General features: G+C 32.5%; 1 protein-coding gene and 1 pseudogene across 1 annotated transcript; both read right to left on the reverse strand.

Moving 5' to 3' along the window:
- Window positions 1-788: 788 nt before the first annotated feature.
- Window positions 789-1,790, reverse strand: LOC144377632 (olfactory receptor 11H6-like). The gene has a single exon (XM_078049032.1). The coding sequence runs from the start codon at window positions 1,788-1,790 to the stop codon at window positions 789-791; it is 1,002 nt and encodes a 333-aa protein (XP_077905158.1).
- A 7,835-nt stretch (window positions 1,791-9,625) lies between these two features.
- LOC144377633 (olfactory receptor 11H6-like) lies at window positions 9,626-18,624 on the reverse strand (annotated as a pseudogene).
- Between the last annotated feature and the right edge of the window lie 688 nt (window positions 18,625-19,312).

Here is a 19,312-nt window from a genome sequence, read left to right on the forward strand (position 1 = left end):
CAGAAATTCCTGTACATTGTGAACATTGCGTTTTTGAGAATAATAGGGCATAGTTTTTCTGAGAATGGTTTGAAAATTCCTCAAAATGCTGCATAGAAAATTAACATACAATCTAGTTATTTTATTTCAAAATATACATTCTGGGAAGTGAACACATATGTTCATGTTCAGAAAACCAGTTCATCAATTATTCATGATATTAATGAAGCAGAATCATTAAATGTCCAACAAAAGGTGAAGGGAAAAAAAGTGGTTGCATAGTCATTGAATTGAATGTTTTTCAATTCCACAAAGGCTTGGTTTACAGCATGAGGAAAGTTCATGCTTAAAGTTTGAATCACAAGTGCTCTTCAGAATGTTGGCAAAAGGCAAATCCAACTTCTGTTAAAAAAAAAACATTACCTTAGAATTGCTATGCAAATTTATCATATATTAATTTCCACCCAAGATGAAGTTTTAGGAAGAACTGTAAATGTAGGATAGATTTTCTACTACATGTGTATATGTGCATCTGAGAACTATGAAATTTCTGAGAGAAAAATATGAACTATGAAAATAACTCTGAAAGCAAGCCAGATAAGCTATCATTTTGCTTTGAATATTAATCTTTTATTTGGAAGAACTTTATTATCAATTTTTTATCTAATAAAATAAACAAAGGAATATAAGTAACTTTATAAACATTATAATAAACTTGAATGTTTCTCATCCTCTATAAGAAATTTTTCTACTTCCATAAATACAACAAAAATCAAAGTGTTAATTATTTATCTGTGCACACAGCTTCTTCAATAACCTTTGCCATGGCTGTTAGGAAACATCACAGTGCTGAACAGTTTTCTGAGGGCCTCCTTCATGTCCTTATTCCGTAAACTATAGATCAAGGGGTTGAAGAGTGGAGTTAACATGGAGTAGAACAAAGTCACAATTTTCTGCATCCCTGCTGGATTTCCTGCTGTGGGGCTCACATACACAACCATGATAGAGCCATAGAATAGGGATACTACAGCCAGATGGGAGCCACATGTGGAGAAAGCCTTTCTCTGGCCTTCTGCTGAAGGGACCCTGAGTACAGCTCTGATCACCAAGATGTAGGAACTGCTAATATAGAGGAAGGTGGAGAAAATGAGGACTGAGTTATAGATGGCACAGATAATTTCAGTTCCAGGAGCTGGTTCACAGGACAGCTTTATAAGTGGTCCTGGGTCACATAGAAAGTGATCAATTTTATTTGCACAACAAAACGGGAGCTGAGAAACTAGGTAAACAGGCAAGAGGAAACACAAGAAGCCACACACCCAGCAGCCAACTCCCATTCTGAAGGAGTTTTGAACAGTCATGATTGTAGGGTAGTGCAGGGGTTTGCAAATTGCAAGGTACCTGTCAAAGGCCATGACAGACAAGAAGAAAGTCTCAGTGGTGCCCATGGAAAAGAAGAAGTAGAACTGGAGGAAGCATCCAGAGAAAGAAATGTCATGGCTCTCAGAGAGAAAATTGGCTAGCATATTGGGGACAGTAGAGTTGATATAACAGATCTCCAGGAAGGAAAAGTTGGCCAGCAGGATGTACATTGGCGTTTGTAGTCGATAGTTCCACCATACAGCACAGATAATGCTCAGGTTTCCAATTAGGGTTAAGATGTATGTTCCAGAAAAGATTGAAAAAAGGAGGATCTGAATCTTCCAGGTGTAAGGGAAGCCCAAGAGGATGAATTTACTCACAGAGCTGGAGCAATTATTTACATTCAAATTTTTATTTGTTCCTAAAGCTGCAAAGATAAAAGATTTCATGTGAGAAGTGATTTATATAAGGTGACTTTTTAAGACAGATTCCTTGAGTGGGGTCACATTGGTATTCTTTCAAAAATAACAGATTATTCATGCAGAGATATTTACATGATTTTCAGATACTCATAGTCCTACCCTAGACACACCAAACCCAATTTGAAAAGAGGAAGAGAGAGTCTGAAGTCAAAGGAAGTGTACCACCTATGTTTTGGTTTTGACAAAAACAAAAGAAAACTAATGAAATGAAACAAAACAACATATTCAATGTTAGGTCATGTGGTGAATGAAAGGAGACAATAAATAAAGAGATATGTCATTATTTGTGACATACAAAGATATTACATTGATTGTGTTCAATATTCTTTGCTCAATTTGTGAGAGTAATACAAGCTTTCATACTGATTTAAGGAGAGCATCTTGATGAGTAATAGAATTAAAATAGACATGTAGGATAATTCATTTTAGCTTTGTTGTGTTAGGTTAAGACATTTCTCTCTTTGTACATTTGAGACTGCAATTTAAGTAAATATTGAGATGAAAAAGTTTGAATGCTTAATAGGAGTTTCCACACATAAATTCATCTCATTAGTAAAAAGGTATTCTTTTGAAATAGTATGCATTATAAATAAAAATACTATTTGTTAAAGAAATATGGTTATTACAGCATATTACTTGAAATATAGCAGGATAATTAGAACGATCTGGTTAAAAGAATTTGAGTGTGAAAATTTATTCTGAAAAATAAGCATTCAAAGTGGATGATATCCCATAATTTTCATTTCAGAACTAACCATAAATATTATTTGCTAATATTTTATCTCAATTTTTTATCCAATGTACTAATTGGGATGATTTGTAATACTATCATCATCAATGAACCCTTTAAATAAAATTAATATAAATATTTGAGATATATGTAGTCAACCTCTTCAGTACTTTGTAATTGGAATGAAGGGTGAGTGATCAACTCTCTTGTGGCTTTGGTATGGAAAGAGGCAAATAATCAATCATTATTACTTGATATTAGAGAGCCATGGTGGTCTAGGAATGATTGGTGGTCTTTGAGGGAAAAATATTTCAAAACTAATTTCATAATAATGTTAAGAAAACATTTGGTTTTTCATTTTTCTTTTTTATTTATTATTACATTAGATTTTCAAGGCTTTGTGGTATGTAGTATCACAGTATATCAACCAGAGAAATAGGTAGGATTCAATAATTTTTATTGTATTAAGACAAATAGTAATGATATTTTCAAAAAGTTGTAAATTGCAACTCTTCTTAGTAAATTTGATGAAGTTATTTTTACATACCTCACATGCATAATTACTTTACAGATGTTTAATTACTTAGTGCTACTATTTAAAATTAATTTATAAACAAATATTTTTTCAGGTTTAATTCCTAAATAATAAATATTATTGGCTATAATTTATATAAATAAAAGTTATGTGGGGTCCATTATAGTATGGAAGATTTTAAAGAGGTCCTGATACCAAGTATTTGATAACTATTCTCAATAAAACTATCCTTCAAAGAATAATTAAATGCCTTTCTTAGTCATTCATAGCAAAAGAATATATGTTGGATAAGAGTCTCATGTAGTCCTTGGCATGTATTCATTATTCTTCTGGTATGTTTTATTGAAATGACTTTATTTGAGTAGTATTATGAAAGGGTTTCATATGCAAATAATAATTTTATTTTGGAAAAGTAAACATTAGGGCAAAAAGCATATGCCAATTTAAATTCCCAATTCAAAAATTTAAAATGTTAAAACCTTAACTTTCAAAACACTAACCAGGCAACAAAATAATAAAGGTATTCTATTTGTATCATTTTACCTTTTGGGGGTGTTAGCATATCATACAGACATGGAAACTAAGTTTAAAGTAAATTGACTCATTCTTAAAATAATCACCATGTGTTTATGAATTCTAATCTTGGGAACTCAAAGATATAGATTTTTAAAAGTGTTTTTTAAAAAATAGGTCTAAAATTAGAAAAGCAATATTTTGTTTTGTTTTTGGTACCAGGTCTTGAAGTCAGGAACATTTAGCCACTGAGCTACATGCACAGCCTGTTTTATATGTGGAAAGAATTTTTATTAAAGAATTGGTTATTTTATCCAAATTTAAAGTAATCCTATATAATACAAGCTGATGCTTTTGATGAGTGAAGAACACACTGCAATTCAATGCCAGTCCAGTAAGCCCTCAACATTTCAATACCTTTGCTGATGATTTTGAATTTTCATTCACTCTACTTCTTTCTCTGTGTTTCTGGATCTATCTCTATCCTTGTGCCCACAAATTTCCATTTGCCTCATTGGTCTTCTTTCTCTAAGGGTCTTGTGTATATGTGTTTGAAGACTTCAATAATTTTTTGTTTTATATTTTATTAAACTGTGACTGTATTGTCTCCAGATTGCAAACAGCATCTGCCTAGTGTCTGATTCCACAAACTATAAGTAAAAGATAAAGAATATGATAGAAGAATTGACTAACATCAAATGAATGTCTCAATGCAGAAAGAGCCACTGATCATCTGATAGATTTTATTAAGAAACTCAAACCAAATTCTGTAATAACATTGTTCTTCATAAAATCTCACCTCTATTCTATATGATGTTGTTTTTCATTAATTTTACAGTTGAGATAAGATAGTAAGAGAGATATTGAAATCAAATATATATATCATTTACAAAAATATGTAAAATTTTGTTATGTTCACAAAGGCTATTCCTCTAAATTTACAATCAAAATGTGAATAAAATTTCCTTGCCTGGTAGTCTCTAAAATAATCAGAAAGTCACAGGATCCATGCAATACGTTGCTTAAAATTTTAGTAAAGGAAGATATGTCCACACTTGTTTTAGGAATCCTTCATAGGGTACAAACTCTACTATATGGAGTAGAACACAAAAGGTAATGTGACAAGATCTCCAGCCAATTTAGTTCTCAGATAAAACCTTGGCTTTGATTCTGAAGAAGCAGTGCTTTTTTAGTTCACATACTGTGTGATAGAATATAAAACTAGAGCAGAGTGGAAGAAGGGCTGAAATCTGGTGGATCATTGATCATTACCTGAAGAAATAAGATGGGAATCATAGACACCTGTTTGATTGAATGCCATCTTCCACATCAGAATTCAAATTCCGGTCTCAGATCTCAGAGAAATGAAGTCATGTTTCAGGCATTACTGTGGGAACTCGTGAGGCTTTTAGGAGGAAGAACATTATGAGATTAATAAATTAAGTATGAGACATTTGTGTCTACTAATATAAGTTGAAAAGACAACAGGCAACTTGACATTTGGAAAGAGAATCGTGATTTCTCATTGTCTAGGCAGAAAGAAATGAACCAGTGAAATAAGGAGCCTTTGTGCTGGTCATCTCTAGGGAGGGGGTCTGTAGAGAAGGAACTTATAACAATATTTTAAGGAGCATAGTGTCATGTTCAGCACTTTATTAATTATGCTGAAATGTATTGAACATCTTTACTTACCTCTTACTCATTTTCGAGGATTTTTCACTTGGTGTTTTTAAGTAGGAAAAAATACTCTTCTTTCTGATGATAAAGGGAAAATTGTGGCTCTAGCTGGGAGAATTGGGTCAAAGCTTGGAAAAATGTCTACAGGGTGTAGGTTATCACAGAAGTAATGTTGCAGTATGCACACCTTATGAAAGACGCATTTCTGTGTAATTTGGTGTAAATCACCACTCCATTACACCTTGTCACTTTGAGAGACAATTTCATTGGTTGTTTTTTAAAATAAGACATTTATGAAAATTTTTCAAGAATCTAAATATGTTGTTAATATAGAGTTGCTCTTCAACTTATGATAAGTATATACCCTGATAATCCAACTGATATGATATAAACAAAGTTAAAAAATATATACAATATGCCTAACCTACCCAAATTGCTTACACTACTCTACTTTTATTCTACAGTTGGGTAAAATCATTCAATAAATGCCCATATTGTTACAAAATGTTGAATGTTTTATGTAATTCATTGAGTACTGCAAGAGATAAACAGAGTAGCTGTATGTATATATTTTCATACCATGGCAAATTTGAAACATCATTAAATTGAACCATCCATAAGGGATTATCTGTCTTTTAATGGCTCACTAGTATACCATTAGCTTTGTACAGATTTATAATTATTTATTTAATAATTCCCTAATTGTGTAGCTATTAGCTAAAATGGTTCTAAATACATTAACTAAGATCTATAGTAGAATATCACTAAATGATAGAATATGATCAAGTGAGATTTATTTCTTTATTTTAAATTATCCAGCATCACACCATTTTTCATTAGCATATATGAATATAACTTGGGGTAACTTATTATTAGAAAGAATATAGGGAGATTTTAATAGATATAGAAGTAGCATTAGATAAAATTAATTTTGACAAAACACAGAATTAACCAGATATACAAGGTGATTCCTGAATTTGTTACAAGATTGGATTTTCTAAAATAATTGGCAAAATCATACTTCAATAGTAAAATACACAAAAAATCCCATTTCAATTATACAAAGACAAATATCAATGATCACTTTGATAATCAGTGTTTCTGTTCCAAGTGATTCACTGTCCTTCATAGAGAAAGATTATATTTTTATAACCTGCAGACATAAGTAGGAAGTATTATCTTTGAGTATTAATGCTGAGTGTATAAGAAGTTAAAACTTCAGTGATGAGAAATTACTTCCAAATTTAACAATGATATTGCTTATATTGGTCCTTTAGTAAACTGAGAATTCTAAATCTGGAGATTGAAGAGATTATTGCTCACTCTCCTTCCCTCTTTGTTAAATCTCCTCCTTGACAATTTTTCACTATTTTTAAATCAGCTTTCATCTCCTTTTCAGACTCTGAACTTCCCAGGGTGGTACAAAGGCAAGCAGGTGAGGAATGAAAAACAGTACTGCCTCTCAAACTGTCCCCTTAACTTACTCTGAGCACTCAGAAGTACATATTAAGCACAGAAAGAAAGAATCATTCCTAAAGCAATTTGACAAAGCATACATTTGCTGTGGAAAGGGAGACTTACATGATGAGTCTCAAGTTACAAGTAAGCATATAATCTATAATGAGAATTACCTGATTTAAAGATGATATCCTGATACCATAGCAGATCGGCCTATGCCCCTGAGATATGTGAAATACCTGATATTTGTTTTTGAATTGAATTTTCTATCATTGCAAACCTTTCCAGAATAAATTTTTAGTAGCTCTTTCCTCACGTTTTGGAATAAGTGACATAGAAGATAGATAATAACAAAAGCAGAATTTCAATGGCAATTGCTACAACATTAATATATAGTTACAAGGGAACAATTTAGCATTAAGAAATCATCCTGATTTTTTTTTTGTGTGTGTGTGTGTATGTGTGTGTGTGTGTGTGTGTGTGTCTGGTTCTAGGGATTGAACTCAGGGCCTTCTAAATGCAAGTAAGCATTATAGTACCAACTGACCTATACCCCTGCTCTCATCCTGATTTTTATCATTTTTTAAAACTATTACTATTTAATAATTGTGGAAATTATATTATTTAATGCTATATTTAGGATACCTAATTAAACAGTCATTTGCTTTTTAATTGTTAAGATCTGGTCCGAAATATCGCTCCTACTTGTTGAACTGTGACTTTGATTTTAATCTATTTCTGTTTCTATTTCCTCATCTGACAAAAAAAAGAATACTCAATCTATAGGAATGCTGTAAGAATGAACTACAAAATAACTACAAAACTTTTGGTACAGTAAAAGTTAATAATATTAATTAATTCCCATCTTTAAGTTGTACAGTTTTCAAAGCTTTTTGGCAATAATTTTAACATATAACCAAGTTTTAGTCAGCTTTTACTTTTGCTGCTGTGACTAAAACATCTGACTAGAATAATTTGAAGGGAGGAAAATTTATTTAAGGGCTCACAATTTCAGAGATCTTAGTCCATAGAAGGCCAGCTCCATTCTTCAAGGCTGGAGATGAGGCAGAACATCATAGAGGAAGAGTGTGGCAGAGGGAAACAGCTCACATGGTGATATGGAAACAGAGAGAGAGAGAGAGAGAGAGAGAGGGAGCTCCACTTGTGAGACAAATAAATACCCCAAAGCCACATCCTAATTCCCACCTCCTCCAACCACACCCTACCACTTCAGTTGCCATGCAGTTAAACTCTATCAGGGGATTAATTCACTGACTGGGTTAAGACTCTCACAACCCAATCATTTCTCTGCTGAATCTTCTTGCATTATCTCACAAAGGAGTTTTAGGGAGACACCTTATGTCCAAAACATAACAGATAATTACACATATATCTTACATGCCTCTGTTTAATATATATTGTATTGTTTTATCCACTCATCTTTTCAAGGACACTTGGGTTATTTCCATAAATTGACTACTATTAGCCATTGGGATCAGTGTTGCACTGAACATGGGAATGCAGTTATCTCTTTGAATACTAATTTCATGTACTTTGTGTATATAGGCTGGTATGGCTGGAACATATTGTTATTCAATTTAAATGTTCAATTCAATTTAAAGTTCTGTTTTATGCACTAAATGTACCAATTTACATTCCCACCAATTTTGTTAAAAAGGCTCTCCTTTCTATTTAATCTGGTCAACAATTTTTTAATTATTTTTAATATTTTTGTAAAAATCCTTCTAAGAGATGTAAAATGAAGTTTCACTGTGGTTTTGATTTGTCTTTGGCTGATGGTTAGTATTGTTAAGCATCTTTTCATATACTTGTTGGCCATTTGTATATATTTTCTCAAAAAATATCTATTCTTTTCAGAGATTTTAATTGGGTTACATGTTTTCTGTTTTTCACATATAGTTGCTTGTGTTCAGTACATACTTTAGATATTAACAACTTATCAGATGCAAAGCTTGAAAATATTTTCTTGAATTATATAGCTTATCTTTTCATATTGTTTCTTGATTCATTGTGAATTGCTGCTTAATTATATATAGTGTCAATAGTTTATTTCAATACTTTTTTGTCTGTATTTTGGTTCATAGCCATGAATATATTGCCAAGAATAATGTCAAGGAACTTTATTTACTCATAGGTGATTTTTTATTTCTGTTGTTATTAGTATTTAATGCATTTTGGTTGACTTTGGGGTATAGTGTAAGAAAAAATTTCACTTTCAACTTTTTTGCACGTGAATTTCTATGTCCCAACACCATTTATTGAAATAGAATACTTTCTTGTGCTCTTGTCTAAGATGAGTTGACTGTACACTCATGAGCTTATATCTGGGCTCTCCATTCTTATTATATTTGTTTATGGGCCTGTTTTTATGTCAGTACTGTGCTGTTCAGATTTCTAATGCTTTGGAATATAATTTGGAATCACAAAATGCAATGCTTCCACCTTTGCTCATTTTCAGGTTTGCTTTATTTATTCTGTCTTTTAGTGGTTCCATTCAATTTTAGGATTGTAAGTTGTCTATCTGTAAAAAATGTCACTGGAACTCTGAATGGGATTTTATTGAATCTGTAGATATGGGTGGGAGGTAGTGTGATATTTTAACAATATGATTTTTTCCAATTATGAATATAGGATAACTTCAAATTACTTGTGTTTTTTCCCATTTCCTTATACACTGCTTTATAGTTTATCATGTATTCATCTTTAACTTCCTTCCCTCATGACTGAACACAAACAAATATGTTACCATTTCTATTTTTGTATATACTTAGTTTATGTATGTTTTTAAAAAATGTTTTTCTTACAAAATAATAACAAACTAGTGGAAATTTAGACAATATATCAAACAATACTGAATGAAGATTTTCATCATTGAGTTGGATTCTTCCGTGCAAATTCAGCATCACATGTATATTTTCTGTGTTCAATGTACAAACTGTTATTGTGCTCTCTCCTCTGACAGTGGGGAGAGGTCTCTATTCTGGAAGTATTAGACAGAACTCTGACCTTGGTTAGGAATTTCTCCAAGTGCCATGTTTTTAACCTGTTTTTTGATAGTGTGATATTTACGGAGAATTAAAAAAATTGTCATAACAACTGTTTTTTAAGACAATTGTCTTTTGTCTGGGGAGGGGGTTGGTGGTAGAGGTGTTCAGGTGTTTTCATTTATGAATAAAAATGTATGTGTTTTTCTCTTATGCTTCTTTCATTTCAGTTATTGCTTTTGCTCATAAAACTTTGTTTACTATTTTCTTTCTTTTTTATTGTTCTTTTTAGGTATACATGAGGACTCATTTTGACATAAAAATAGAAGCACAGAATTTAATTTGCTCTAAATCAGTCTCCAGTATTTCCCCCAACCACCACCACAAAAAAAACACTTCTTTTTCTGTTTTCAGTTTTAATCAGACCATTCCTGTATTTTTTTCCTCAATGGATCATCAGAAAATAATCTCTAATGAATGTACAATTCATCAGAAATTCATTGCAAGATAACAAGATCAACCTTAAGGGAATTGTCCAGAGATTTTAGTTCTTACATTTGCTATTCATTGAGGTGGAAGTACAACATTTACTTTTTGTGTTATTCAGACGATTTGTGTTCCCTCTTTGGATACATAGGATTATATTTGTATGTCCTCTCTAGTCGCAAGTTGCTGCCACTAACTGACATTTTCTTGAAATTTTAAGGTATCCTGAATCACTATTCTTGCAAGTAGGATCAAAAGACAAGCATAAGAAAAGAAAATAATCTACCAAAAAATACATATTGACTCTTTCACTCCAATGTTCTTTTAGTGGTTCCATTCAATTTTAGGATTGTAAATTGTCTATTTGTAAAAAATGTCACTGGCTTTCACCATGGTAACCATGGCTATCATAAGACTTGTTAAAAAGATAAAACACAATTTTCTGTAGTTGCTATATTTTCTCTCATATACAAATGTGATATAGACAGAGGAATAAATGCATAGTTGGGAATAAGTCTGTGCGTATTCACAGAAGAGAAACTTCATAGAATTGTGTTTTATTAAGTAGAATTAGTAGTGCAATAGTATTCAAATGCTGTTACATTAATTCTCCAGAAATCAATAATGTGTAACATCAAATATTATAGATGACATGTTATAGTCCATTTACCTTAAGGAACAATTCATTGTGTTTCTGGAATGTGTAAACAGCTTTGGAATAACAAAGTTCTCTGAAATCCAGGTATTTAAGGGTAGAAAGATGCAAGTAAGATGTGGTATTGTGGACTTAAAGGCAACATTTTCCTCCTTTTTCAAAAGATATGGAAAATTATACATGTTTATTAGGAACCATGTGATAACTTCTTGATAAAATGAACTTCTACATACCTTTTGAAGGTGAGTCATTGAGTTTAATCAACATTTATAGAAAAATTCAACCCATCCAATTATTTTGCTGATACTATGTTAAAATATTATTGAATATTTGGTTATTATAATCTGGCTTTGTGTTTCTTGCCTTACTCTCTATGGATCCAGGAAGTTCATCTTAAAAAGAGATCCTACATTTCTCCCTTAGAATTCCCCAAATCTCTTCAGAGAGCCCTCATAGTTGTCTCCACTTCTTTGTTGTTTGGATTACAGATGACTGGATTCAACAGAGCTCAGAACTTCTTCACACTGATGCAGAAGGAGCATGGTACAGCAGACCCAAGCTGGCCAGTGTGAGGTGAGGCTGGAGTCCTCCATACTGTTGCTCTTTTTCCTCTTGAACATCCACCCACCTGTGAGCAGACTTCTATTCTCCTCACTTTCCAGGAAAGCCTTTCTGAAAAAGATGAAGTTTAATGATATGACTGTCTCTGTCCATGACCTGCTGCAACTGGAACTTACTGTACCAGAGGAGGCTTGCAAGTCCCTTGAGGGGCAAAGGCAAGGAGGAATGTTCTGGGTCTTAGTGGACCTGTCACATTCTAAAAGGGCCACTTATCATAGATTGAGCAAGAAAGGTGCATGAGTACAAATGACAATTCTTCCACATTTAAGTTTTCTTGACTTCTGCCTTAATTCCCCTGTTATATTCCATTTGTCTTTCTACAAATGCATTGTGTGAGTAAGCCTTTTTGAACAATCCCTGCAATTAGATGTTGTCTGCATTGCAGCTGTCTTTATACTCATGCAGAACAACAATTACCTGGTTATGGTGGAGGATGGCCCCTGTGCATAAACTCAGTTCTGGATCTCACCGTAATCAATTAATACAGATAACATGGGCAGAGTACTACTGTGCAGCAGAGGATGACTCAGTGTGTGTGTGTGTGTGTGTGTGTGTGTGTGTGAGTGTGTGTGTGAGTGTGTGTGTGTTTGTGTGTGTGTGTGTTGCATCAGAACATTCAGTAAGTACAATGACTAATGACACAGAAAAGAGAGATAAGATTGAAAGCCATGAATTCTCCACTTTATATGGATTAAAGTAAAGAGAAAAATAGGACCGAGAATGAACTTTGCTTAAAAAGCTGGCTTCTCTTTCCCTCTAGATCTGTTTCATAATCAGTAAAGCAAGGTGGTTGCATTTAGTCTCTGAGTTTCTTAGTAGGCCCCAAATTTAATGGGCTCTTGATATGGTTCTATTGTTCTCTTTTATGAATCTACACTTTTAGGCACATTTGGAGATTTTATTAATTATTTGCCTATTTGATTGAAATTTTGATGAAATTTTTTGTCAGATACAGTTTGTATGACAGATAGTTGAAAAATAAAGAGACAACATACAGAATGGGAAATATTTGTAAACTATGCATCTGACTATGAGGATTCATATCTATAATACATAAGAACTCAAAAACTCAACAGAAAAAAAATGAAACAAAACAAGTAAGTTGACTTTGAATGGGCAGTATATGCCAGCAACCTTGGGGCATGCCTGTTATCTCAGCAACTTGAAAGAAGAGTCAGGACAATGAGAATCAGAAGTTAAAGAACAGCCTGGACAACTTAGTGAGACTCTGTTACACACACACACACACACACACACACACACACACACACAAAATGTGGATAGATATTGTAGCTCTGTAGTATCTGTAGTTTGATGTTCCTGGATTTAATCATTAGAATCACCAATTAAAAAAATTACACAACTAGGCAATTGATCTAAATAGACATTTCTCAGTAAATAAAAGACATACAAAGGTTCAACATTACTAATCATAAGGAAAATGTAAATAAAACAACAATAAAATATTTTCTTGCTCCAGTAAATAGAAGAAGACTAAAGTTATCTAATGCTGTTGAGGATGTGTCAAAGAGAATCATTGTAAATTTTTGATGGAGATGCAAATTATTACAATTACTTTAGAAAATGAGTTGGAAATTTCTGAAAAAATGTTGAAAATACAAGTACCATATTGTTCAGTAATCGCATTCCTGGTTATATGTCCAAATGAAATAAAGTCAGTGTGTTGAAGAAACATCTGCATGCCAATGTTCATTGAAGCACTGTTACCTTGTGTTAGACCTTGTTTTATTAAATGTAACACCAAAATTACATCTGAAAAAATAAAAGTTAAGCAGATTATTCTAACTTCAACAAAATACAAAGCTTCAAAATACATAATTTAGAATATAAAGATAGCCCCCAGTTTGGGAGAAAATTTTTCAAGTTATGCATTACTAAAATTATGACAAGATATACATCATGTTATGAAGGTGGATATATCATAATTGCAATGATGAGAAGATGACTAAATTGAAAGTGGCTCAGAAGTTTAAAATATTTCTTCAAAGAGGACTCTTCAGTTTGCAAGAAATACATAAAATGGGGATCAGCACATCAGTCATTAGGGAAATGCCCATGAAAATCACAATAAAATGCCACTCTGCACTGACTGAGATGGCAAAAGTTAAAAAGACAGAAGAAAACTAGTGTTGGCAAAATACAGGGAAACAGAAATTCCTGTACATTGTGAAAATTGAGTTTTGAGAATAATTGGTCATAGTCTTTCTGAGAATGGTCAGACAATTCCTCAAAATGCTGCATAGAAAATTAACATAAAATCTAGTTATTTCATTCCAAAATACATGTTTTAAGGAAGTGAAAACATATGTTCCTATTCACAAAAAACTTGTTCATGCATTATTTATGACATCACTGAAGCAGACTCATTAAATGTCCATCAAAGGTGAGGGGAAAAGAAAAGTGGTTACATTGTCTTTGAATTGAATGTTATTCAATTACAAAAAGGGTTGGTTTGCAGCATGAGGAAAATTCCTGCTAAAAGTTTGAGTCACTAGTGTTCTTCAGAAGATTGGAAGAAGGCAAATCCAACAACTTCTGTAATAAAAACACTACCCTAGAATTTCTATGCAAATTTATAATATATTAATTTCACCTCAGGAAAAAAGTTTTAGGAAGAAATGTAAATGTAGGAAGATTGTCTACATGTGTGTATGTATGTATCTGAGAACACTGAAATTTTTGAGAGAAAAGTATTAACTAGTATTAACTCTGAAAGCCAGCAAGATAAGTTATCATTTTCCGTTGACTATAGTCTTTTACTTGGAAAAACTTTATTATTAACTTTTTATCTAATAAAATGAAGAAATGAATATAGTTAACTTTATAAACAGGTTTTAGAACTTGATTATGTTCCCACTCCCAATAAAGATATTTTTCTAGTTCTGTAAATACAAACAAAAAATCAAAGTGCTAATTATTTATTTGGGTACATAGCTTCTTCAATAACCTTTGCTATGGCTCTGTGGAAATTTCACAATTCTGAACAGTTTTCTCAGGGCCTCTTTCATCTCTTTATTTCGTAAACTATAGATCAAGGGGTTGAAGAGTGGAGTTAACATGGAGTAGAACAAAGTCACAATTTTCTGCATCCCTGCTGGATTTTCTGCTGTGGGGCTCACATACACAACCATGAGGGAGCCATAGAATAGGGATACTACAGCCAGATGGGAGCCACATGTGGAGAAAGCCTTTCTCTGGCCTTCTGCTGAAGGGACCCTGAGTACAGCTCTGATCACCAAGGTGTAGGAACTGCTAATATAGAGGAAGGTGGAGAAAATGAGGACTGAGTTATAGATGGCACAGATAATTTCAGTTCCAGGAGCTGGTTCACAGGACAGCTTTATAAGTGGTCCTGGGTCACATAGAAAGTGATCAATTTTATTTGCACAACAAAATGGGAGTTAAGAAACTAGGTAAACAGGCAAGAGGAAACACAAGAAGCCACACACCCAGCATCCAGCTCCCATTCTGAAGCAGTTTTGAACAGTTATGATGGTGGAATAGTGCAGGGGTTTGCAAATTGCAAGGTACCTGTCAAAGGCCATGACAGACAAGAAGAAAGTCTCAGTGGTGCCCATGGAGAAGAAGAAATAGAACTGCAGGAAGCATCCAGAGAAAGAAATGTCATGGCTCTCAGAGAGAAAATTGGCTAGCATATTGGGGACAGTAGAGTTGATATAACAGATCTCCAGGAAGGAAAAGTTGGCCAGCAGGATGTACATTGGCGTTTGTAGTCGATAGTCCCACCATACTGCACAGATAATGCACAGGTTTCCAATTAGGGTTGAGATGTATGTTCCAGAAAAGATTGAAAAAAGGAGGATCTGAATCTTCCAGGTGTAAGGGAAGCCCAAGAGGATGAAATTACTCACAGAGCTGGAACAATTATTTACATTCAAATTTGTATTTGTTCCTAAAGCTGCAAAGATAAAAGATTTCCATGTGAGAAGTGATCTTACATAATGTGACTTTTTAAGACAGATTTCTTGAGTGGGGTCACATTGATATTCCTTTCAAAAATAACAGGTTATTCATGCAGAGATATTTACATGATTTTTCAGATACTCATATAGTCCTACCCTAGACACACCAAACCCAATTTGAAAAGAGGAAGAGAGGGTCTGAAGTCAAAGGAAGTTTACCACCCATATGTTGGTTTTGACCAAAACAAAACAATACAAAACAGTAGATACAATTTTAGGTCAAGTGGTGAATGAAAGGAGAAAATAAATATACTAAAGAGATAAATCATTTTTTGTCACATACAATGATATTACATTGATTGATGTTCAATATTCTTTGCTCTATTTGTGAGAGGAATACTTGCTCCCACACTGATTTGAGGATAATATCTCAGTGTATCTATAGAATTAAAATATATGCATTGGATAATTCATTTTAGCTTTGCTGTGTTAAGTTAAAGATTTTCTTTCTCTGTACATTTCAGACTGCAATTTAATTAATAATTGAGGTGAAAAATATTGAATGATTAATAGAATTTTGACATTCATCTCATTGGTAAAAAATATATTTTCTTAAACTATTTTATATAATAAGTAAAAATATTATTTTTAACAAATATGGTTATGGTAACACATAACTTCATACATTGCAAAGATAATAAGAAGGAATGGATAAACAAATTAAATCTAAAAATTTCTTGCAGAAAAATGGGCATGTCTGCTATTTGTAGTTCAAAGAGTGGGAAGTCCCACAATGTCATTTCAGGTCTAATCATAAATATTATTTGCTAATATTTATCTTAATTTGTTCTCCAAATAATAATTAGAATTCTTTGTAATATCATAATCATCATAATTTAATCCTCTAAATAAAATTAATATAAATATATGAGATATATCATATTTTGTCAGCCTCTTGAATACTTTGTAATTGGAATGGAGGGTGAGTGATCAACTTTAATCTGGTTTGTATAGCAAAATGTAAATAGTCAATGCTGATAGTAGAGAGAATTAGTTTTCAAAGTGAGGTCCAGGAATGGTTCGTGTTCTTTGAGAGTCTTTCAGGGAAAATAGATCAAAATTATTATTATTTTACATCAAAATTAGTTTTATAATAATGTTAAAATAATATTTGGTTTTCCATTTTGCATTTTTTCTTTATTATTAAATTGGAGTTTTCAAGGCTAATGATACATGATATCACAAGAGACCAACCAGAGAAGTAGATATGATACAAAAATCTTTACTGTATTAAGACAAAAACAGTAATGATATTGGCAAAAAAGGTGTAAATTGAAACTCTTCTCAGTAATTTGGATGAAGTCACTTTTACATAAAATAGTCATCATTTTTCTCTATATATGCCTAATTAATTACTGCTGTTATTTTAAAATTAATTTATAAGCAAATATTCCCAAGGTTTAATTTCCAAATAATAAATATTATTGGCAATAACTCACATAAATGCAAGTTCTGTGGTGTCCTTGAGAGTTTTTAAGTTATAAGCATGTCCTAAAATCAAATATTGGATAACAACATTCCTAGAAAAATCTTACTCTCTAAAGAATAATTAAATGCTCTTCCTAGTCATCATAGCAAACAGTATCTGGGGTAAGAGTTTCATGTAGTCCTTTGCTTGTTTTCATTTTTCCTTTATTATTTTTTATTGACATTCCCTATTTCAGCAGTATTATAAATGGGTTTCATATGCAAATAGCAATTTTAGAAAGGTAATCTTTTGGAGATAAAGCATATGCCAATTTAAATTCCCCATTCAATATTTCAGAAAGTTAAGACTTTAACATACAAAAAATTAACCAACCAATAAAATAATAATATTATTCTAGTTGTATCATATTGCTTCATTTTAGTTTTACCATAGCGTAGAGACATGGAAGTTAAATGAAAATAAATTGACTCATTCTTAAAATATTCACCATGTGTCTATTAATTCCAACCCTGGAACTCAGAAATGTAGATTTTTTAAAAGTTTTTTAATAGTTCTGTAATTTGAAAAGCAATTTTTTTTCATATCAGGAATCAAACCCACAAGCATTTAACCACTAAGCCAAATCCCCAGCCCTTTTTGTATGTGGAAATAATTTTCCTGAACTAATTATTTTATCCAATTTTCAAAGCAACCATTTATAATGCAGACTGATGCTCTCCATGAGTGAAGAAGAGACTGCAATTCAATACCAGTCAATGAAGCCCTCGGCATTTCAATATTCTATTTGCTGATGATTTTGAATTTTCATTAACTCCACTTCGTTTTACATGTTTGAAGATCTGTCTCTATCCTTGTGCCCACATATTTCTATTTGCTTTATTGGTCTTTCTCTAAGGGTCATGTATAGTTTTGTTTGTACCATTCTATATTTTTTTGTCTTATATTTCGTTCAACTGTGACTCTATTTTCTCCAGATTTCAAACAGCATCTGCCTGGAATCTGTTTCTATAAATTATAATTAAAAAACTAAGAATATGTTAAAAGATTGGACTAATATCAATCAGTATCTCAATGCAGAAAAAGCTACTGATCATCTGAAAGATTTCTCCAAAAAAAAAAAAAAACTCAAACCACGTTCTGTAATAACATTGTCCTTCATAAAATCTCAACTCTATTCTATATGATGTTGTTCTTCCTTAATTTTACAGTTGAGATAAAAAAGTAAGATAGATACTGAAATCAAATATGAATAACTTACAAATATATGTAAAATTCATTATGTTCACAAAGGCTGTTCCTCTAAATTTGCAATCAAAATGTGAATAAAATGTCCTTGTTTATTAGTCCCTAAAATTATCAGAAAGTCAAGGGGTTCATGCAATGTTGTTTTATATTTTAGTAAAGGAAGATATGTCCACACTCATTTTAGGAGCCTTTCCATATTTAGGGTACAAACCCTGTCATATATAGTAGAATACAAAAGGTGATATGAGAAGAGCTTCAGCAAATTTAACTCTGAGATAAAACCATGGCTTTTATGTGGAAGAAGTGATGATCTTATAATTCACATACTATGTGGTAGAACATAAAACTAGAGTAGAGTGGAAGAAGGGCTGAAATCCGGTGGATTATACCTTACCTGAAAAGACAAGATGGGAATCATAGACACCTGTATGACTGAATGCCATCTTCCACTTCAGAGTTCAAATTCTGATCTCAGATCTCAGAGAAATAAAGTCATGCTTCAAGCATTACTGTGGGAACATGGGAACTGCTGTAGAGGCTTTTTGGAGAACATTATGAGATTAATAAATTAAGTATGAGGTGTTTGGGTCTGCTAATGTCCGTTGAAAAGACTACAGACAACTTGACAATTGAAAAGAGAATGATGATCTCCCATTGTCTAGGAAGAATGAAATGAACCAGTAAAATATGAACTGGTCATCTCTGGGGAGTGGCTCTGTAGAGAGGGAACTTACAACAGTATTTTTATGGAGCATGGTGTTATGTTCAGCACTTTCCTCAGCATGCTGACATATATCAAATATCTTTACTTACCTCTTATTCTTTTTCAAGGATTTTTCACGTAGCTTATGAAAAGAAATAGAATCAAATAAATTATTTGGCTGGGTGTAAGTTTGGTTTTAGTAGAAGGAAAGCACTCTTTTTCTGGTGAAAAAGGGAAAATTGTGATTCCAGCAATGAGATTTGTTGCCCAGCTTGGAAAAATGTCCACAAGTTGCAGGTTATCCGAGAGAGGTTACATTCCAGTGTACTACTCAACCTTATTAAAGACTCATTTCTATGTCATTTGGTGTTAATTACCTTGTATACACACCACTACAAGATGACCACTGTCTCTTTGGGACATGCTTT

This window comes from Ictidomys tridecemlineatus, chromosome 5, assembly GCF_052094955.1.
Source record: "Ictidomys tridecemlineatus isolate mIctTri1 chromosome 5, mIctTri1.hap1, whole genome shotgun sequence".
Lineage (NCBI taxonomy): Eukaryota > Metazoa > Chordata > Mammalia > Rodentia > Sciuridae > Ictidomys > Ictidomys tridecemlineatus.